General features: G+C 41.5%; 1 protein-coding gene across 2 annotated transcripts in view; it reads left to right on the forward strand.

The window, feature by feature from the left end:
• LOC122787204 (complement factor D-like) overlaps positions 1-24,411 on the forward strand; it is a 51,829-nt gene that overhangs the window by 16,065 nt on the left and 11,353 nt on the right. For both annotated transcript variants that reach the window (XM_044053794.1, XM_044053795.1), the window contains one exon: positions 8,772-8,916. In XM_044053794.1, coding sequence (XP_043909729.1) covers positions 8,772-8,916 — 145 coding nt within the window. The remainder of the gene's footprint in view (positions 1-8,771; positions 8,917-24,411) is intronic.

Here is a 24,411-nt window from a genome sequence, read left to right on the forward strand (position 1 = left end):
CATGCCTCCCTGCATAACACAGTTTTACTGAGTTTACAGGTAGGAAAATGGTGCTATTTCAGGATGTTGGTCTTTCGGAATATCGATCATATGGTATCGGCCATATGAGAGTTGACATTCTGAACGGTAGACATTATGAAGTAAACATATATATATATATAAATATAAATATATATATATATATATATATATATATATATATGTGTGTGTGTGTGTGTGTGTGTGTGTGTGTGTGTGTGTGCGTGTGTGAGTGAGGGAAAAAATGGTCTACCCCCACATGGAGAGTGCTAGGTGGCTTAACCTCACCTATTAAAAACTCGTTTTTATTTCACTAAAACTGTTTTTCAGTAATTTGTATTCAAGTGAATGGCATTTACACTGATTGCATTCAGTACATGGACATAATTCTGGATTCACTTACTTTCATGTTTTGCCTTTTGGCTGACTGCAACTGTATTGATTTATTTAGTATACCAATTGGTACATCAACAATGTGTTTGTACAGCATTGTAGAACAGTGGGAATACAGGAGTTTCCCTTTCCCTCGCTGTTGTGCAGTCTAAGAGTTAGTAAATATAGAAATATGTGGGTATGAGTTGCTCATGGGGTCTTGCTCCCTACAAAAACAGATTTTTTGGTGCTTTTTTGCCTAACTCATTTGCTTTTGAGGTCTCAAACCCTTAGTGGTCCCATTTATGAGCACTGATCATAAAAGGCTTGCTCTTTGGTCATGGAGACAACCCGATGCCCTCCTTTGTCCACTGTAATGGGCAGCACAGCCTTACAAGGGATTGAGATGGTCATGCTTCAGTAAGTGGTTTCTATCTTCCAGATAGGTTGCTGCAATGGTAAAACTGACATCAGCTCAGGAATTTCTTCCGGGTTTGTATCCTGATGCACATGCCTTTCTTTGTCACCTTTCAGTTGGAGTTCTTTACTTAGAACTTTTAACAGAATGGGGAGTTTACCCTTGACCGAAGCTGATACAGTGTCCAGTGGCATGCTTCTTGATGGATTTTTCTAGAAGGGACAACATAATACCAATGCAGTTAGAACTACAAAATGAAATGAAAGATTTCCTTCAAGACAGGTCTGTAAACTTATGAAGCAGTACATTGTTTGATCTCAAAGTATCCGATGGACTTGTTCATGCTATATCCTCCTGTTAGTCTTTCTTCTTCTAGGAGGAAGTTACTAGACATATCTAGGATTCAGTTGCAGACTGCTGACTGTAAAATATTAATATTAACATTTGCAGTTTCCCAACCCGTAGAACCCTCTATAGCCAATATCCATGAAATCATATCCTTTTTGAAAATTCTCTATTTTAAGACAAATATATTGGAAGGGGTCTAGGTTTCAGGAATTAGTATATATTATTCTGGATATCTGTGCAACACTTTATTTGTATAAAATTGCTATAGAGTCTAAATGTTTATTTTCACATAAAGACAGAGAGAGAATGAGGAGTATGTCTTGTGAAAATGCATCAGAAATAAAATTTTACTTACCCATTTTATCTACTTCTATCATTTTTCCCAAAGTCCATCTGATCTAGCATAGGTACCCTGTGTTCTAGACATTTACCAAGAATTTTTAGTTGAGGTTCTCCCTGGGAGTGTGAAAGATCTTTCTAATCTAGATCACCTACATTTTTGTGTATATTTTATAGACTGAAGCCTCTAGTATTGTAGGTGTAAACCCAATAGGAAAATTAAGCTCTCTAAAGTTCGAAAGCTGAAATTTCAGTAATTATAAATTAAATAAATGAAATGTTGTTGATCTGCTGACTTTACAGCATACCTCTGAATACAGGAAGTCTGGACAAAGCCAAAAATAATGGGTGTGCAAAGTCCCCAAAACAGGGACAATTTTTAAATATCGGTCTTATAAACTTAGAAAGTTGATAGAATGACACATTTTGTATTCCCATACATTTTCCAGAGGGTATGAAGATTGAACCTCAAATGTTTGTCATACCTCAATGATTTGCCAGGAAACCACAATTTGTATGAGGACAGAGAAAATATATTAGGCAAAAATGTGGACATTCTGTGAAAATCTGGACAGCTGAGAGCCATGCAATAGCTCTCAGCTGTACAGATATTTGCAGAATATATTGATTTTTACCACATATTTTTGGTCTGTTCTTCATAAAAGGTGTCGTATTCTGGAAAATCATTAAAGACTGGTCACTAAATCACTAAATTATTTCAGGCTTTGTCCAGAGTTCTTGTACTGAGAGGTTGAGAGGTATGTTTCACAGTAATCTTTTGACAAAGAATTTTGTAAATATCTGTAACTAAATAAATCATTGTTGGCTGCTTATGGTTAAGAATAATGAAAGCCTGTTTCCTACCTTTGCTGTAACTAGTGTTCCAGATACAGATTTACTGTATCCAGGACTGTATGTAAGCTTCTGAGCCCCCCAAGCCTTTCTGTGTTGGAGGGATGCCTTCTAGCTTATCAGTGGAAGTGGTAAGCACTAGGTAACCTGTCTACCACATAAGGAGTGGTTCTGGCTCAGAAATTGTAGTTATTGGCCGTTTGGGCAATCTCTTCCATCTCTCTCAACTTTCTGATTTGAAAGCCTGCATTTGCACTTGTTTCTGTCCAGTAACTCGTCTAGTGCAGATACAGATTCTTAGTTTTAGCATTTGCTTATTCATGCTCAGCACTTGTTCAGAACTTGTAAGCACTAAATAAGCTACTAATTACTATAGCACTAAACCTTCCTCATTACCTAGAGGAAAACAGTTTTTGTACTTACTTTTCTCACTTGCTTAGAGAAAAACAGCTCTTGTACTCACTTTCCTCACTTAACTAGAGGAAATAGTTTTTTATTCTGGCATGTCCAAGGGTCAGCTCCCGGTGTTCTCTCCTGTCTATCTGATGAATCTGGGCATCTTGAGGCAATGTCGAAATTGCCTCATGTACATAGACAACCCTCTCCTCCTACTACCCAACACTACAACTTGTGAGAGATGCACTTATCTAGCCAAACTGGAGGTAAAGCTCTCTCCAACCAAGACTGAACTTGACAATCATGAGTAGAAGGTAAACATTTGCACCACGCCACACTCATCACACAATCTCACTAAATCTACACCACCAAAATCCACACATAGTAACACAAAAACATTCACGGAGGCTCTCAATAATAATCTGTTTAAGCAACAGAGACCTCCCAAGCAGAAACGCAAGCAACCTCCATCCCCCAACACAACCCAAATGACACATAGCCTACAGACTCAGTGTGCCACTCAACCAGAGCCAATAAGGCAAAACAACTTACCCAACACACTAGTCATAGGTGACTCTATAGTCAGGTACACTGATGTCCCACTCACCAGGCTAAGCAAAGAGAAGGTTGCTGTCAGCTGACTGTTGGGTGCCAGGATCCGCCACATAACCCACACACTCAGGTCACTCCACAACAAGTACAAATATGACTCTGTCATTGTCCATGTTGGTGTGAATGATCTGAGATGTACCTCGCTGGACCACATGAAAAGAGACATGGAAGAGCTCTCCAATCTTGTAGCCCAGGCAGGTATGACCCTAGCCCTGAGTAGCATTGTGCCATCACCCCAAATGATATCGCAGTACAAGGACAAAATGTTTGACTTCAACAATTGGCTAAGCTTCTGGTGTCATTCTAAGGGGATCCAGTATCTGTCTGCTTGGGATGACATGTTCGACAGATCACAATGGTTTGCCACAGATGGCCTGCACCTGTCGCCCTTGGGATTCCAGATACTGGCTAAGGCTCTTGCTGCCCCTATAGTGCCTTTTTTAGGCAAGGTTCAAATAACAAATTCACCACCATAACAGGAACAGGCAAGCAAAAACTGAGGGTAATGCTACTCAATGCTAGACGTCTAAATCTCAAAATGCACTCACTCGAGGCACTCCTTAAAATGGAGAACATTGATATCTGTGCAGTGACTGAGACCTGGTTTAAGGCTCCAGAGAGCACCCCTGCACTACCAGGCTATAACTCATACCACACTTTTAGGCCATGTAACCTGGACCGAAACACCAAAGGAGGAGGTGTGTCTATATTCATTAAGGATATCCACACCTCCAGGCTAGTTGCTCAGAATCATGCATCCGAGGTTATCCAAGTGCAACTAACTTTAGGCAAAACTGCAATTCAAACTGTAGCTTGCTACAGATCCCCCACTATGCCCCAGGATTCCCACTCCTCTTTTCTTGATGTACTGGAAAATATTGGGGTTCAACCAAACACCCTAATAATGGGCGACTTCAACTACCCCACCATTAACTGGGAAAACTACTCATGTACCAACTCCTTAGCTCAATGCTTTCTGGAATTCATAAACTCCAATGCCCTGGATCAACTTATCCACACCCCCACCAGGGGCAACAATATCCTAGACCTAGTCATTACCAACATTAGTGACCGGTGTTCCACACCTGAAGTCAACTCCTCATTGGTCCGATCCGACCATAAGCTAATCACCCTTAATATCCACATCCCGCTCCCACCCCCACCCCCATTAAGGAAACCACGGTAAAAAATTTCTCCAAAGCCAACTTCATGCTTCTTAAGACAGAAGTGGTGAACTTCATGACACCCATGCAGATGGACAATACAGTTACAACTGCTGAATCCTACACAAATGCACTCTATAAGCACTTACACAAGTGCATGGATTGTGCTATCCCAAACAGAACCAAGACACTATCCTCCAAAAAAAAGGAAGCCAATCTGGTGGTCCCCTGCCATAAACAAACTGTACAACAGAAGGACGAAATGGTTGCAAAAGAGAGTAAAATCCCATGAGTGGAGGAGCTCCCTGGTCAGCTTCAGTAAGAAGCTGAGATCCCTTATAAGATCCTCCAAAGCTAGCTACGAAACCAAAATCACCACTAATTCTAAGGTCAACCACAAAGCATTCTATAGCTATGTCAAGAATCTCGATGGCAATACCCAGATCTGCTCTGAGTTACAGCACAAAGGCATGAAAATTACAGAACCAGCTGATATTGCCAACATCCTGGCAGATAGATTCAGTGCTAACTTTACCCCCCCCCCCACGCCACCCCCTAAAGGGCCCATATCTATACAGGAAGAATGCAGAGTCCCTCCAATCACAACTACGCAGGTAGAAGCTGCACTCTCTAAAGCCAAAAACACAGCATACATGGGACCGGGCAACATCCCAGGCTGCGTTTTACATGAACTTCAGAATGAACTGGCTCCCCACTTAAGCATCATGTTCAATAATAGCCTCGCATCAGGCTTTGTGCCCACTGAATGGCACACAGCAACAGTTATCCCCACAAAGGGGGACCCACCAATGATCCTGGGAACTATCAACCTATTAGCCTGATGAGCCTGGTCTGCAAGGCCATGGAACGTATCATCATGGAGCTCATAAACAAAGACATTGGTAACCTCTAAACTCTGGATCCCACCCAGTTCGGGTTTGTGAAAGGCAGATCATGCCTCTTGAACTTGATTGACTTCTTTGAGGCAGTCACCAAAGCCGTAGATGAGGGTAAGGTGATTCACACAGCCTATCTTGACCTCGCCAAGACTTTTGACACAATCCCCCATTCTGAAATTATAGCTAAACTCACTAAACTAGGTATAAATCCCTTTGTCACAAGATGGGTTGCCAACTGGCTCACTGACAGGACCCACACTGTAAAAGTTGCAGACTCCAAATCTGACCTCAAAGCAGTGACAAGTGGAGTACCACAGGGTTCCATCCTGAGAACTCTCCTGTTTGGTATCTACTTCTCTGAAGTACAGGCTAACACAGAAGGCCTCTGGCTAATGAAGTTCGCAGATGACTGCAAATTAGGAGCCATAGTCAAGTCCCCAAATGATGTGGACATCCTACAGAAGGGCCTCGCTGAGACAGATGCCTGGTGTTAGAGCCATGGCTTCAAGCTCAATGCCAAAAAGTGCAGTGTCATCCCCTTTGGTGAAAACTCTGTACCCATGAACTACCACATAGGCAGCAATCTACTTAACACCGAATGTATGATAAGAGACCTTGGGACCCAGTAGTCTCTCCTTTGATAGTCACATCGCCACAGTAGTCAGGAAGTCCTTCTACGTGGCACACCTCATCATAAAACTTCTCATCCAGGAAAAAAGAGGTTATTGTTCCCCTCTACTCGACACTCATTAGACCCATTATAGAGTACAACGCCCCTTTTGGAATGTACCTCACAAGACATCTTCAGCAGCTGGAAAGGCCACAGAAGTACCTCACAAAGAGGATTACTGGCCTCAAACAAATGCCCTACACTGACCGCCTCAAAAAAACTCCAGCTTTACTCCCTAGCATATCTCCTACTCCATGGTGATCTCTGCCCAACATATAAAGCAATGTCAAACCCAGAGCTGTTGGACATGCTACACCTAAAGAAATCCCAATCCCTCTGAGCTACACGGTCTAGGGACCACAGGAAAATAACTTTGTTGGGTGGCGTAAGCCAGGGAACCTTGTTGGCTAGGCTTACATAGGCCCTTGGGCTGATAGCCTAGTACCTACCTATGAACCTATGAAGCTATAAATAATCTGAGTCATTTCATTTACTCACAAAAATGATAACTTCTCTATGCCTGATTGCACTGATAGTTTGTGTAAGTGTCCTGTTATTCCCATCCGCACATCTCCATCAATTGTAGTGATCCTGCTAAGACATGCATAGAGTGGAAGAGCTAAGTTGCAACTTCAATGCCTCATGTTGCAGTGCCATCTACTGACAGGGTTTGGAAGTGCAGTAACAGATTTGTTTTCATCAAACCTTTTTAAGAACAGCTTAGTAAATCGCAATGGTAGGCCGCGGTGGTGCAGCAGTTAGCATTGTCACCTCGCAGCAAGAGGTTCTCCCATTCGATTCTCAGCTGGAGTGCCTCTGTGTGGTCTGCATGTGTCTTCCCCGTGACGTTAAAGACATGCAGGTAGGTGCGTGAGTGAATGGGTGTGCCTTCATTGAAGGTTGAGTGTCCGGCTGGCAACTCAGCACTGTAAAAATCCACTGCCAATCATGCATGGACCGGAGTTCCGCTGTGGCGACCCCTAACCGGGAAAAGCTGAAAGACTTAGTAAAATCACAATAATATATAAAACAAAGTGAACATTTTCAGAAAACATTTTAACACAGAGCAACACCACAGGGGAAAAATTATGTTATTTTCATCATGATATGGAATATAAACTATTTTCAGTAATGGAAACATTTTTTGAAAAACAAGCAAATCACTAATCCCATAAAATGAAATGAACCCCACTAATCTTAGGAGAAAATTAAACACAAAACAAGGGTAGAACTATTTAAAATTAATATCAAGTTTTCAGCATGATAGTCAATGCATGGTTTTAAATGTAATACTACAAGTAAACAGAGTATTTGCAATGAGTGAGACAGCGTTGACTAATAAATTGAATATGAGCGACCTATATAGGAAAAATCTAGGTAATAATTTGTGTGTGCTAAAAGAATATTTTTAAAATTACTTCCCAGTACCTTGCACTGTTTTTCAGTTCTATGTCCATTACTACATTTTCTACTTGTTAGAGGAGATTGGAAATGCAGTAGCAAACCTTTCCTTTAAGAGTTGCAGTTTCTTAATCTGTTAGTACTATAGGCACTGTTGGAAGAGTCCTGCAGGTAGAGGAGGAACTTTCACTAAGGGTTTTTTTGGTATTCCAACCCTCTGTCTCTTAACTGTAGCTACTAAGGACGCTTTTAGAACACTGGTTTTGTACACCCTCAAACTTTTGCTCCAAGGATGACCGGTAGAAGAAAATAGTGGCACAAGTGCATCAACAGTAGAGAGATCATACCTGTCGCAGTCCAACAGGTGTGACACCTGGCACAGTCTATCACAGCTGGCGCAGTCCAACAGGTATCACATCTGTCGCAGTCCAACCAGTGTCACACCTGTCGCAGTCCCACAGGTGTCACACCTGTCGCAGTCCAACAGGTATCACATCTGTCGCAGTCCAACAGGTGTCACACCTGTCGCAGTCCAACAGGTGTCACACCTGTCGCAGTCCAACAGGTGTCACACCTGTCGCAGTCCAACAGGTGTCACACCTGTCGCAGTCCAACAGGTGTCACACCTGTCGCAGTCCAACAGGTGTCACACCTGTCGCAGTCCAACAGGTGTCATACCTGTCGCAGTCCAACAGGTGTCACACCTGGTACAGTCTATCACAGCTGGCACAGTCCAACAGGTATCACATCTGTTGCAGTCCCTGCTTTCCCCACTAGGTACTACTGTATAATTTTGTACAGCGACTATGTCTGCAAAAGAGCGCAGTTTTTACTGAATGGTTTGCCTGTGTGACCTTTTTAGCCTTTTGGTTTGGTTATTATAGTACTGGGTACTCCAGTGGCAGGCACTAAAGGTACATTTGTGAGCACTGACTGTCACACTCAGACAATCTAACTCCAATTTATACGCTATAGAAGTTCTGAAGCTCTGATTTGGTAAGTTCCCAGATACTGCTGTCTAAACCTGGGATTTATTCTCAGCAATATAGTAGTAATGGTGTAGTGGCACAGGAGGGGGATTTGTGTTTTTATATGATACAGCAGTAACTGATTGACAATTATATCCATAAGGCCCAAATCATACCCTGATCTCAAAAGAAAGATAACTCTATTGTCATGCTATATTTTCTTGCACTTTGTTTTTCTCTGATAATATTTTGTTGCAGGTATACTAATGACATTCAGGTATTATGAATATGCTAATCTGTTAATATTCTTTTCAGGAAAAGTGAGGAGTTCTCAGTTGTCCTGGGTGCCCATTCAATTTATAAGGATGATTCATTTAAAGAAGTCTTCAAAATCCAAAGCTATTTCCTTCATTCTGAGTTCAAAGAAGATCCCAGACAAAATGACATCTTGTTGATGAAGGTAAAATAGTTAGTTTTTTTTCAGCAGATACCTCAGCCATTTCCATGAATTAGTTATTATGCTAGAACTGATGCTGCAACAGAAGTTGCCGAGTTATAGAATTTATAGGGTGGGCACTCTGGCTGCTCATCTAATCCTATGCTACGTATCCTATCCCATCCTCTCCCTTCTTCATTTTGGCCAGTGCATTTTCCCATCTCCTTAGTTCATGTCATCATCCTTTCTGCTTTGCCCTGTGTTCTCAGTCTAATATTTCTTAGCATTTCAGCATAGCTATTTGCACTGCATACCCAGACAACTTAGTAAAGCCAGCTCTGTCAGTTACAGACTGTGCTTCATTTAGGTGGCCTTACCATGTAGCCTGCTTGGTACCAAGTAACTTCCATTGTTACTGCTTCACCTCTCTGGCCCAGTTTATTTTACGTGCCCCGTAGCAATAGCATTGCAAGGCCAGGTGCCAAACCATCTGATACACTTTTATTTTAAAAATGCAGTGATGGAAAAGCTAGTTGTAGAAAGGTTTTTTTCTTGCCCGTTTAGACTGCACTAACCATCACCACCCACTACTGGAGATCCAGAGTAGTACCAATGTCTACACACACACACACACACACACACACACACACACACACACACACACACACACACACACACACACACACACACACACACACACACACACACACATGTGCACGCGCAAACGCGCACACACTCACACAACACACAAATTTCAATGGGCTGGTGCACCACGCAGCATTATTTTTTTCTGCCTTTCAGACACTGAGAGCTAGGATAGACTTTTGCTGCCCTATGACACAAAAATAAATTAAACAGTTAATCAGGCACACACACACACACGCACACACACACAAAAAAAAATACTCACAAATAACACAGAGTATTGATTTAGTTATTAATTGACTGACCACATAGAAGGACTAATACATTTTATCATAGGAGGCTCATAGGCAGTTTCTAGGCTATCGACCCAGAGGTCCTTTCAAGGCTAGCCATTTCATCCCAATGAAATACCACAGATTCTCTAATCAGTACCCAGGACCGTATTTAGTAATGACTGTCCATGTCCAGGAGGGTTGTGGGTGCAATCCCTGCAATGAATTTACAGTGCACCATCCACTTGTCCAGGTTCCTTTTGAACAGTGTCATAAAGGTGCTCTGTTTCACATGAATTTGCGGCCTAGTCCAAAGATGTGATGGTCACTGGGAGACAAATCTGTCCCTCCAGCATGTCCTATTCAAGTTGCACTCCATATTTAGTCCCTGGAATGGGTAGCTCTAGTCCTGTTTGATTTACAGATGTGCAGCAAATTCATTAGGTTATCTCCAGCTGCTGCAGGTGCTTTGTACGGTACATGCCAAAAGGGGTGTTGTACTCAATTATAGGCATGATTAGTAACTGGTATAGAGGGGTTATAACCACCTTTGCTCTAGATGTGATGCCTTTACTAAGCAAGCGTGCTAAATTGAAAGCCTGGATGGTGTTCAAAGTTAAGGTCACAGTCTACTTGTGATCCCAGATCTCTTACCATACATAGGGGACTGTTGTTAATTTGATAGTGTGAAGGAACATTGTTTGTACTGAAGGGAATGATGATGCATTTCTTTGCATTTAGTTTGAGACTGTGATTAAGACATCAGTTGTTGGTCTGCGTAAGACCCTCCTGAAGTATACTGACATCATTTGGGGATTTGATAATTGCACCCAGTTTGCAGTCATCTGCAAACTTGGTCAGCCACAGCCCCTTAGTTTTGGCCTGAACTTCTGAAAAGTATATAATAAACAGTAGGGGGTGCAGCACTAACCCTTGTGGGACCCTGCTGGTGACAGGTCTGCTGGTTGATGTGGAGTCACCCACTTTGATAGTGTGTGACCGGTTTGTAAGCCAGTTGACAACCCATCTTACAACAAAATTACATTCAGCTTGCTAAGTTTATCGGTAATGCCTGAGTGTGATATTGTGTCGAAGGCCTTGGCCAAGTTGAGGTATTCTGTGTGCACAGATTTGCCCTCGTCAATGGCCCTGGTCACATTTTCAAAGAAATACACCATGTTTAACAGGTAGGATCTGCCCTTAATGAAGCTGAATTGGGCAAGATCCAGGGTTTGGAGGTTGCCTATGGCTTTATTTATGAGGTCCATGATGATACATCCCATGGCCTTACAGATGAGGCTGGTCAGATGTATGGGTCTGTAATTCCCTCTGACTGTTGCTAAGCCACCTTTGTGGAGGGGAATAACTGTTGCTGTTCTCCATTCTGCAGGAACATTGCCTGTGGTTAGGGTGTGATTGAACAGGATACTTATTGATGATGTAGTTCATGTTTTAGTTTGTTTAGAAGACAGCCTGGGATGCAGTCGAGTCTCACAGAGGCTGTTTTTTTGCCTTAGATAAGGCTTTAATGACCTGCTCTTCAGGTATGTAGGGTGGTTGTAAGTTGGGGGAAAGGTTTGTGTTAAGTTTGGAGGTGATAAGAGAGTGAATTTTTTGCCAAATCAGTCAGCCAGCAATTTTGCAATCTGTGCGGGATCTGGCATATGCTTTGAGTCCTACTTTTTGGGCTGCATACACTGCTGTAAAAGGCCTTATGGTTATCCTCGGCTATGATTGCTAAGTTTCTCTCAAAGTTGTCCTTAGAAGATTTGACATGTTCTCTTATTTGCCTATTGAGGCTGAGGGGGGTGCTTTTCCATCGTTGGGGCCTCACCTTAGTTTTCTTAGACAGCAACGTTTTGCATTTGTTGTAAGGTTTGTTGATGCTGGATGTCTACCAGGGTGGCTTGTTTTAACCTGGAGCTCCGGCTTTGATTCTCTCTGGAACAGCTGAGTCTGTACAGTTATACACGTGATTGTACAGGGCTTTAGTGTAAACTTTGCTGTAGTTACCACTTCCAGCTAGGGGCGGGGCTTGGAATGCATTTATACCTTCCCCTAGGAGGGTATAGTTTGCCTTCTTGAAATTTTTTAGTCTGAGTTCACCCTTTGTGAGTTCTGGTGTTAATGCCAGTTCGAAGTTGACTGATTTGTGGTTAGCTTTAAATAACGAAGGTCCATCAGTTGTGGTGGTGCATCTGTTTGTCATATTAGTAAGGACCAGATCTAGTATGTTTGTTCCTTTTGTTGGGGTTTGAACAATTTGTTCCAGTGCATTTGAGCTAACAAAGTCAAGGAACTTTTGTGCTAGTGAGTTAGGGCTAGAGTAGGTTTCCCAGTTGATGGTGGGATAATTGAAATCCCCCATGACCATATTTGCATATGGCAATATTTGGATTGACTCCATTTTGGTCAAGTAGGCCTCATGCACATTATGATCCATGGAGGGGGACCTATAACTAGCTATGACTTGAATGGAGATATTACCCACAGTAATCAAAACCTGGAGTAACGCCATTGAGTTGTCCTGTCTAACTAGTTGGGAAGTGAATTTATCTCTAATATAGATAGAAACACTGCCTCCTTTGGTTCTCACAATAAACTGGGCCAAAGTTTAACCACAACTTGGGGCCTTTGAGGAGTAGAAAAGAATTTAAAGTTTACATGGGAACCATACATTATGTCATTTTCTTTGTAAACTGGTGCTGAAGAGATGAGTAAAGTCTGAATAGTAATTATGATTCGGAATCATAATTACAGTTCAGAGTGAGAATGGATAAAAGATGGTAGGTTAAGTACACAGATTAGAAGGTACAGGTTAAATGTACCTACATATACCACAAGTAGGTACAGGTTAAATGTACCTACATATACCACAAGCAGGTAGAGGTTAAATGTACCTACATATACTACAAGCGAGTAGAGGTTAAACGTACCTACATTATAATACAAGCAGGTATAGGTTAAACCTGTCTACATATACTACAAGCAAGTACAGGTTAAATGTACGTACATATACTACGCGAAGGTAGAGGTTAAATGCACCTACATATACTACAAGCATGTACAGGTTGAATGTACCTACATATGCTAAAAGCAGGTAGAGGTTAAACGTACCTACATATACTATGAGAAGGTAGAGGTTAAAAGCATCTACATATACTACAAGCAGGTAGAATTTAAATGTACCTACATATACTACAAGCAGGTACAGGTTAAAGGTACCTACATATGCTATAAGCAGGTACAGGTTAAAGGTACCTACATATACTACAAGCAGGTAGAGGTTAAATGCACCTACATATACTACAAGTGAGTAGAGGTTAAAAGTACCTACATTATAATACAAGCAGGTAGAGGTTAAACCTGTCTACATATACTACAAGCAAGTACAGGTTAAATGTACCTACATATACTACGCGAAGGTAGAGGTTAAATGCACCTACATATACTACAAGCATGTACAGGTTGAATGTACCTACATATGCTAAAAGCAGGTAGAGGTTAAACGTACCTACATGTACTATGAGAAGGTAGAGGTTAAACGCATCTACATATACTACAAGCAGGTAGAATTTAAATGTACCTACATATACTACAAGCAGGTACAGGTTAAAGGTACCTACATATGCTATAAGCAGGTACAGGTTAAAGGTACCTACATATACTACAAGCAGGTACAGGTTAAACATGCGTACATATACTACAAGCTGCTTCCTGACCTATGCCAAAATGATACACTATGTTAACAGAAGCTGAAATTTCCCCATGAAGTCACATCAGTTTTTAAACACTAAAATACAAATAGTAAAACAGAAAATCGAGCTAAGTAAATTTAATCTTAGAAATTAAAACCTGATATGAAGGTAAATGACTTACTAACAAAATAGTATAAGTACTGCTGGGCAAGTAATATCATAGAGAAAATGTAAGCATGAAGAAACTATAGCAAATGGATGGGATTCATAGTCAAGTTGCATAGTACAGAGCACAGATATGTGTGGTTACAAGCCATGCACAGGATGATGATGATGATTCATAGAAACATGTTGTATAGCAGTGTAGCACATGCGTGATGCCACACACATCAATGATGATATAATAACATGCAAATTAAAGTATGTACACAAATGAAACAGTAATGGTATGCAAATGTTTGCAGCCAAGACAATGTCAAGATTCACAGTATTTTTTGGTGTCATGCTTCATGATTACAAAAGGTCAAAGCATGCAGGAACATGATTACAAAAGGTCAAAGCATGCATGAACTATCTTCATTGCAGGGCAGGACCTGGTCATCAGTATCTCATTATACTAAACTTGACACAGTGGATGCCAGTGATGGAAGAGCTATAGATAATGTATAATATGGTATAATTGGATTGAGCAGGAGATAATTGACCCCTTTGTGTTGATTTGGACATTATAATGATCCTGGTGGGCATATGCCACCCGCAAGAAGTATCTAGAAGAATGTGTGGTCTACCTATCCATGTGAAGGTAAATGTATGCGTAGTGCTCACTATCCTACCTATAGGGACTTTTTAGCCATTAGAGGACACTTAGAAATGTCACAGCATCATCCTCAAGAATACATAATCAGTTCTACAGTATTATACTTCTAAGTTTGGGTGACCATATCTCTTCCATATCTCTTTTCTCAGGACAACATAAGAGAGAGAGAGAAAGAGACAGACTACTTTCCATACTTCATGATATTGCAATGCATCCCTGATGTACTTGGATATAGACTGCACACATTAGCAATAAAGGCCCAACCTGATACATAGTCACAATGATATATCATCAGGAAAAATTAACATTCTGTGAAATGCCAGATAGTGTACAATGCACAGGGTATTATTACCAATGTCCCTGGACTGCACCTGGACAGTTCCCATGATTCACATATATGGTACAATTATCAGCTATATCATTATTTCTAGCAAGGTGACCTTCAAAAGGTCACACAAACTGGGTACATTTTTTAAACCAAAAAAAAAAACATACAAGAAACAAAGAACTAAAGTTCAGACATCAAAATAAGTAATAAAAATCAAATACAACTGCAAACAGAAATAAGCTAGAGAGAGGAAGAAACAATAAACATTATCACCAATCATAAAAAAAGTCCCCATCTTATTGCAAAACCCACCATCCTTTAAGCACAGCCACCGCTTAATATTTTCAAAGCTAGTAGCCAAAACAGGTTGATGCTGAAAAAATAAATGAAACATTGTGACCTCTATACATGCCATAGAGCTGCCAGTTTCACAAAATCAGTTCATCTAAGAAAAGGAGTGTCTAAGAAAAGGAGTGTAAGGGAGGTGATAATCACCATAAAACATATTAACACTAATCAAAGGCAGGAGTGCCATCAAGTGGAAATGAGCAGCAAGTCCCCCTCACAAAACCTTCACCCATATACAAAGAAATATCATACTCCTCTGTCTTAACTTCAGAACAGGCAGACCACGGGCAGCACTGGGATGTAGCTGAAAAAAGGTCTATAAACATTGACAGGAAGACACCCATGTGAAAGGAGCTACACAAAATCTCCTGCAGTTCCATCAGTGTGGTAGTGCCTGGTAGGCCCCCTTCCCTCCATCTATCTATTGTGCCTTTGTCTTGGCACAACCGATCATGCCAGTGACACTCCTACAAGATTGATCCAGGGTACGATTACACTCGCCCATAACACTGATGTCACGGAACAGTGACTGTCATGCCATCATAGGCTCATGTACCTCTCACAATTCACAAATCAGATTGCATGTGTGATTTACCGGCTGCCATTCTGTATAGTCATGAGGCAGTGGCAGATTCAGGTTGCTATCACTGGTATGTGGTATATACAAAATGCACTTTTGGAATTAAAGCACTTGTATCCTGCCCATTGTGCCATGAGCCTACAGATCTAGAGAACAAGAGGTTAGCAGTAGCCTCAGGCGGATCCTACACTTACTGAGGTTGTATTTGGGGAAGGTGAGAGAGATGAGAATGCCTCATTGCAGGAAGATGGTGACCTCTTTCAGCAGGTAGCCTTGCTCCATCGCCTGTAGTTGCCCAGTTGCAGCTAGGGAAGGTGGTGGAACTAGGGGTTTGAAAGGGAGCCAGGTGTTAAGCTTTTGTGCACAGAATGCTTACTGGAGTGTATATCTGATTCTGTCATCTGACTGGTCTGGACGACTAGACTGCCAAAGGAGGGGCACACCCATACAACTAGCCGTGCTGATCTGTTTTCTGGCAATAGGTCAGTGTAGATTAGCCTATGCAGTGACCCACATACTGTCAGTACTCCACCTTATCACCTGCCGGGTCTTCTCCTTTCCTATTTTGTACAAACCCACATTGTCCAGTGTTCTCCATCATCATTTGTCCACCCCCTGTCTGCTTCTGTCCTGTGACTTCCAGTCCTAGTGTGCACATCTACTTCTGTTCGCCTGTTCTGTTCTTTATTGTCTGTTTGCCCCTGCACACCCCCATACCCTCTCCTTTTTCCCATTTTTTTCTGTCACCCTTCACCATTTTGCCCATCTCTTTATATGAAAAAAATGGGTCCCTATCCCTACAAAAATCTTAACCTTTCTTCCCCATCCAGTGCATTCCTTTATATTTTCCTTATGTGCACTCCTCTGCTTGCTTGCTTACCCCTTTCCTACATTCCTATACACCCTTTTTGTACCCATTTTATGCATCATAAAGATGGCCATGTATGTGGACATTTTCCTATATACATATGCTTGTGTGTGTGTTTGTGGAGCAACTCCTTCTGTCACTGTACCATGAGAAATGCTAGCAAGTGTGTCACATATTGTGCTCTCAGATGTTCGGTTTTGTCAAGTAATGTGAGCCATCAGCTAGTGACCATAAATACTTACAGCTTTTTACCACAAGGTCCGCACAGTGGGCATGGGCATTCACTGTGCTTACCTATATGACACATGTATCCATGCTACTATACTTTTTCGCACAATTTTGTCGCTGCAGATGTTAGTTTCAAGATATAGCTGATGCATTGCTCAGCTAAGCCTATGTGAGTGGAGCTATGTGCCCCATGGTGCTATTTGTCTCCATTTGAGTGTATAATTACCATACTCATTGCTGAGTATGATCACAGAGCTGTGCAAGCTTTGTGTAGTTGCGCAGCATTATCTGTGCAGCCTAACTGCAAGGGTAGTGGATTAAGGCTTTGCACTCTTAGTGAACTGCTTCCTGTAGTCAAAGGTACATGGTTTGATTCCTTATACCTCCATTGGCCTACTATGTGACTTTCAGCAAGTGACTTAACCAGACAGTATTCCCAGGTCATCCCTGAAAAGGGACACTTTGTTCAGTGGGCTTACCTGGTTAACAAATGGATAAAATAAATCCCTGACAGTAGACACAAAAAGAGACTTGGCTATGGTTTACACTCAGAGATAAAAATCTATATGGGACAGTGAATCAAACTATACCTAGCAGGTGATTTTAATTCTTTCTGTGAAATACTTCTGGTCAGGAAATAAACAGAATGATTTGGGTGCACAGATAATCAAAAGTCTGAGTTTGATCAAAATGTAATAAAGAAATATACAGGACTAGAATAAGGGACGGTACCAAAACAAACATATAAATATAAACTGAAAATAAAGTACCGAACCAACAAGGCTGGGGTAAAAGAAAATTTAATAACACAACAAAGAATAAAAGTAAGCACTTTCGCGATTATCACATCACTTCCTCAGACTGTTTGATGAATGAAACACATTTGAATTTAAACAAATTCCAACCAATCAGTTATTAGAGGCAATGCAAATCAATTAACACTAAAAGGTATATGCAAAATGAAGAAGTAAAAAATGTGTGCACATAAAGCAGCAGAACAGGAATGGATTTTACTTTTGAACGCAGACAAACCTCCAGGTTTGAATGGTACATCTAGTCTTAAACCTTTTCTTAAGGAACGTCCATTAAAACATTGAGCCACGTTTAAGGTTTTTATATTTTAAATTATGTGTACACATTTTTTACTTCTTCATTGGCATATAATAAAGCCATTTTGTAATCCAAGGTGTTGGTCACAGAACAGACCATAAGAATTTATGTAATGGAAAAGGTGTTTATATATTTTTTCTCAAAGAGTTTGGCAATAGGGAATATATTAGATATTGGCCTTTAGTACCTGCAGTCATTAGAAGAGGAAGTCTTATGTACTGGACTATAATGGCATGCTTGAATTGGCTTGGGACAATACCTGAAATAAGGGAGAGGTTAAATATATGTCAGTGATTCTGGGATATGGAAGGATGCGATTCTTATACTAGGTGTAATATGTTAAACTTTGCCCCATGCTGATGTCCAGTTGCTGCAGTTATTTAGATATTTGTTTGAGATTTACTTGAAGTGGGAAGTTGCACTTTACTCAGTAAAGGTTTACAGATTTGGGGATGGCAAATTAGTGTGAGGAGATTGTGTTGTAGTGTGATTAGAAGAACAGTAAATTAGCTTATGGATAATATGGAGCAGAAATTATTTGTATTTCGTAGAAAATGAGTTATTAGTATGTCTATGTTGTTTGGACTATAGGGTAGCTCTTATTTGTGATTTGTCCTGTCAATTGTATAACTGCCTTCCAGAAATGTTTTGTAATCTCAGGTAAGCTTCCTTACATTAATAGCAAGTCCAGCTGCTTTTATCAGGTCTGGTAGGTTTGGTGCAATGTGTCTTTGTTGCAGAGTGCTTTATGTCTTTGTTTTGCTTGCAGTCGTATAGCACAGTTGACCCATGGGCAGAACTGGCCTTTTAGCCTTCTGTGCATTGCTAGAAAGAGGGAGTTTTGAATATATATACATTTATCATAGAATGAGTCCAGAACAGACTGAGTATTACCTTGCAAGTATATGGTTGATCATTCTATGGTCTGAAAACTAAAAATACAAGTTCATAAATGCGATTAGCTTCAGTACTTGTTTCCAGATTTTTGATATACCCTTCCGAAGATTATATATCATGAAGCAAAATGGTAAAAAAATTAAAATATCTCATTGAAAGTATGATGTTATAGAATAATTCTTAAAACAACTTGTAGGGCAGATTTTTTGGGACTGTGCCATATTTCATGGAGAGAGAGGCCTCACTGGAAGCTGAATGTCTGGACATGAATTAAACTCATATGTGAAGAGCAAATACTGTTTCAGGCAGCAGTGCATAAAAAATGGCAGTTATCAAGCATTTAGTGGCTGCTGTCCAATTATTTATCTTACTAACCTTTTTATGAACCATGGCACTATAAAGCTGCAAGTCCTTTCTGTTGTGCTAATTTATACTCATATGTTATCAGTTTTAGGAGTGAACTACCCACTGATAACAATGAAGTTCATGAGGTTAGTTTCATAGATGGAATTATGACAATCTGGGCATGAGGAAACTGAAAATTGGCAAATGTATAAGTAAACATTTACCAGATAAGTACAAAATTAGTAGCTAACCACTCTGAAGTACATCTTAGAATATTTCCAGCAAAGACAACTTGAAATTCTACTTCATGAACAATAGCACTGCCAAAATATAAACGCTGTCATGAGTGGTGATTTCAAAGCCACAATATGAAATTATCTTTGATGAAATAATTTAACAATGAGAGAATCGCAGTTCATGAGACAGAATTTAATAGACAACAGACTGAAAATTGGGATCCAGATATGAAGAAGTAGCTAAACTGTGGTTATTAGTTGAAAGCATTACAAGACAATGCAAATAGGAACTTATCATATATGTGGCTGCTGAAAAAGAAAGAAAGACATTTATTTCAGCTGAAAAAACATGCTTCTTTCACTGTGATGCCCGTGCACTGGCCCAGCAATCAAGGAGCCTCAATCCTCACCACTAACACCAGTGAGGAGCATCCATATAGACAAAGGATAATAAATACACACACAGTAAAGTATAATTTCCCTTAAGAGCGCACAGAGAGATCACAGTCAGTCTGGGGCTGGTTTCTCCCTTTCTCTCATAGGTTCATAGGTTCATACTAGGATATCTGCCCTGGGGCAATTATAAGCCTAGCCCGATTCTGTATGGCTTACGCCACCCCTTGATTTGAGTATAGTGTGCCCTTTTTAAGGTTTAGTTTACTGTGCCTCTGTCCAATAGTGACACGGGAGTAATCCCTGGGACAAACCTACGATCCCCCATCCACTTATCGAGATTCTTCTTGAAGAGATTCAGTGAGGTGCTCTGCCTCACATGAACTGGAATTCTATTCCAGAGCGAAGGGAGTCTCTGGGTTATGAACCTGTCCCTCCAGCAAGTTCTATTTATTTCTGTGCTGAGATTCAAGTCCCTCGAACGTGTGGCTCTAAGGGATTTAGATTTACTGAGGTGGAGCATGTCCATTAATTCTGGATTTGACATAGCTTTGTATGTCAGGCATAGATCGCCTCAAAGTAGGCGGTATGCAACTGAGTAGAGCTGGAGTTTTTTTAACCGAGCAGCATATGGCATCTGTTTGAGACCTCTTGGTGAGATACTTTTGGGGTCTTTCTAATTGCTGCAGGTGTCGGGTAAGGTACATCCCAAAGGGGGCATTGTATTCTATGATGGGCCTGATGAGGGATGAATAAAGGGGCACAATTACCTCTCTTGATCTAGATGTGAAACCCTTCGTGATGAGGTGGGCTATGTAGAAGGTCTTTCTAACCACTTTGGCAATGTGGTTTTCAAAAGAGAGATTGCTATCAACTTGGGTCCCCAGGTCCCTAATAACTTTCTCTGTACTTAATGGGTTTCCACCTATGTGGTAATTTGTGGGCACATTGTTTTGCCAAAGGGTATGACTATACATTTTTTGGCATTTAGCTTTAAACCATGGCACTGGCACCACTTATTTGTCTCTGTGAGACCTTTTGAAGGATGTTTGTGTCAGCTGGAGAGTTGATTATGGCGCCCAGTTTGCAGTCGTCTACGAACTTGGTGAGCCATAGTCCTCCCACGTTTGCCTGTACCTCGGAAAAGTATATAGCGAACAAGAGTGGTCCCAGGACAGAACCCTGTGGGATGCCACTTGTGACCGGTTTCGAGTCTGACATGGCTCCAGCAACTCTCACTCTGTGGGTTCTGTCTTTGAGCCAGTTTGCACCCATCTTGTGACATAGGGGTTTATATTTAAGCTGGATAGCTTATCTATGATGCCCGAGTGGGGTATTGTGTCAAATGCCTTTGCAAGGTCCAGATAGGCTGTGTGGACTACCTTCCCTTCATCTATGGCTTTGGTGACTGTTTCAAAGAAGTCAACCAGGTTCAAAAGGCAGGATCTGCCCTTGACAAAGCCGAACTGGGTAGGATCTAGTGTCTGTAGGTCCCCAATGTCTTTGTTTATGAGCTCCATGATGATCCTCTCCATAGCCTTGCAGACTAAGCTAGTCAGGCTTATGGGGCGATAGTTTCCAGGGACCGTAGAGGCTCCACCTTTGTGGAGTGGGACCACTGTTGCTGTACGCCATTCTGTGGGCACATATCCTGTAGTGAGACTGAGATTGTATAGCTGTTTTATTTGAGGGATTAGTTCCTCTTGTAGTTCATGTAGGACGCAACCTGGGACGCCATCTGGTCCCATGGAAGCAGTGTTTTTTGCTTTGGAGAGGGCAACCTTCACCTGAGCATCTGAGTTGTTTGGGAGGCAGCCCTCTGCCGGGATAGATACTTGCTCTTTTGTGGGGGGGGAGTGAAGAAGTTTGCACTGAACCTGTCTGCCAGGATATTGGCGATGTCTGTGGGTTCGGTGTATTTTTTGTCATTTAGAATCAACTCAGAACAAGTCTGGGAGTTGCATCCCAGGTTTCTAACATAACTGAAAAAAGCCTTATGATTGTCTTTGGTGTCCTGTACAATTTTTCTCTTGAAGCTGGCCTTGGAGGATTTTATGAGGGATCGTAATTTTTTGCTAGTACTGATCAGAGATGCCTTCCCTATTAGGGATTTTGCTCTATCATGTAGTAGCTTCCTCCTTCTGTTGTACAGTTTATTTATGGCAGGGGTCCACCAGACTGGACGCCTGCCTTTGGATGATTGGGTCTTGGTTTTGTTTGGGATAGCATGATCCATGCATTCCTGGAGATGTCCATAGAATGCATTTATATAGGATTCTGCAGTTTGGGCTGTAGTTTCCACTGGCCCTGGGGCCTTGAAGGATTCCACTTCGGTTTTGAGAAGTGAGAAGTTCACTTTTGAAAAGTTTTTCACTGTGGTTTTCTGGGCTGGGGGTGGGGTCGGGATGTGGACATCCAGTGAAATTAATTTATGGTCTGATCTTACCAATGAGGGATATACTTCTGGTGTGGAGCATAGAGTCCCCATGTTGGTAATGATCAGGTCTAGTATGTTGTCCCCTCTTGTGGGAGTGGTGACTAGTTGTTCCATAGCATTTGAGTTTATAATTTCCAGGAATCTTTGGGCTAAGATGCTGGGGCTTGAGTAGTGCTCCCAGTCAATGTTTGGGTAGTTGAAGTCACCCAATATAATGGTGTTCAGAGAGATCTTCATGTTCTCCAATGTTTTCAGGAAGGCCGAATGGGATTCCTGACTTTGAGAGGGTGGTCTGTAGGATGCTATAAACTGAAATGCAGTCTTGCCCACTGTTAGTTGCACATGGATGGTCTCCGATACTTCGTGCAATGCCACTAACCTGGAGGTGTGGATATCCTTGATAAATATGGAAACTCCCCCTCCTTTTGTGGTTCGGTCCGGGTTTTGGGGCCGAAAAGCATGATACGAGGTATAGCCTGGTAGTGCTGGGGTGCTCTCTGGAGCCTTGAACCAGGTTTCTGTTACTGCACAGATATCGATGTTCTGCATACTGAGGAGAGCTTCGAGTGCGTGCATCTTGAGGTTAAGACTTCTGGCGTTTAGCAGCATTACCCTTAGTTTCTTGTTCCTTGTGCTGTCTATGGGGGTGGGTTTGACTTTTGAGCCTTGCCTAAAAAAGACACTATGGGGTGGCAAGAGCCTTTGCCAATATCCGAAAGCCCAGTGGTGACAGGTGCAAGCCATCTCTAGCGAAGCAACGTGGCTTGTCGAGCATGTCATCCCAGGCTGACAGACACTGGATCTCCTTTGAATGACACCAACATTTTAGCCAATTGTTAAAATCGATCATTTTGTCTTTGTACTGTGGCATCATTCTAGGTGAGGGTAAGATGCTGCTCAAGGTCAGGGTCATACCAGCCTGGGCTACATGATCAGAGAGCTCCTCTATGTCTCTTTTCATGTAGTCCAGGGAGGTACGTCTCAGGTCATTCACACCAGCATGTACAATGACTGAGTCATATTTGTATTTGCTTTGGAGTGACCTGAGTGCTTGCGTTATGTGGCGGATCCTAGCACCTGACAGGCAGCTCACCGTGACCTTCTCTTTATTCAGCCTGGTGAGCGGGACGTCAGTGTGTCTGACAATAGAGTCACCTATAACAAGAGTATCAGGTGTGTTATTCAGCCTTAAGGGCTGTGGCTGCTTGGCACACTGACTTTGTGGGTTATGTGTTGTGTGTGTTTTGTTTTGAAGTAGCGTTTGCTTGGATGTCTGCTTTGGAGGTCTCTGTTGCTTAGGTAGATTTTTATTTAGAGCCTCTGAGTATGTTTTTGTGTATTTATGTGTTTGGTTCGCTGATGTGGTGGGACTATGTGATACCAGAATTGTGTTGTGTGAGGTTACCTTCTCCTCCTGACTGGTTACACCAGTTTTGAGATGAGAGAGCTCAGCCTCCAGTTTGGCTAAATAGTTGCATCTCTCACATATATTTGAACCTGTTTGGAGGAGGAGAGGGTTTTCCGTGTACATGAGACAGTTGTAAAATTGCCTCAAAATTCCCAGATTCACCAGCTGGACTGGAGAGGAAACCATTGACTGACCTTTGGACATGCTAGAGTAACAGGGAAACTGAATTTAAGATGGATCAATAAAGGACAGGGTAATCGTAGAGAGTATAAGAGTAAGTAGTGCTTATGGTTTAATAGTGCTAACTTGTAGGATTACTTAACTGGACCAGTGAAGGGCCTTAGAATGAGAATATGGTGTTTAAATTGATAGACAGAGCAGTTCTAAGGGAAAAAGCGAAGAGCAGACTTTGTGGAGCCAGGAATAGTTTAAACCCAATTAGGCGGCACTGCCCGTTGTTGCGCTATGCTCAAAAACACGCAAAACTGCGCAAAAGAGGACTTTTAAGAAAGGAAGATGAAGGAGTTTTGGAATTGATCCAAAATGGCCAATAAAACTACAGTTTCAAGTCAGTAACCACTCCCACAGGGGCAGGCAGGCTGCTCAATGTTTTTCACTGCCACTGATCAACAAAGAGACTTTCCTTTAGCCCAAGCAAAAAATGGCCTCACAGAAACTTACAAACAGTTCAAGAACAGCAAGCCTGTAACTGAACTTTTTTAAATCTCAGAAAAGTGGTAAAAAAGCAAGATTTTTTTTTTGTTTTGTTTTTTCAGAGATAGCAGAGGTTAACAAGCATCAACAAGTTATAACAGTGCAGTAAATGACCCTACATAAGAGTGCTAGGCCAAAGACAGATAAAATGCAAGTTTTGAGAAAAAAACGATTTTAAAAATAAGTGCAAACAGG

The sequence above is a fragment of the Protopterus annectens genome, chromosome 13.part0 (genome assembly GCF_019279795.1).
Source record: "Protopterus annectens isolate FY-2018-M chromosome 13.part0, PAN1.0, whole genome shotgun sequence".
NCBI classification, from domain to species: domain Eukaryota; kingdom Metazoa; phylum Chordata; order Ceratodontiformes; family Protopteridae; genus Protopterus; species Protopterus annectens.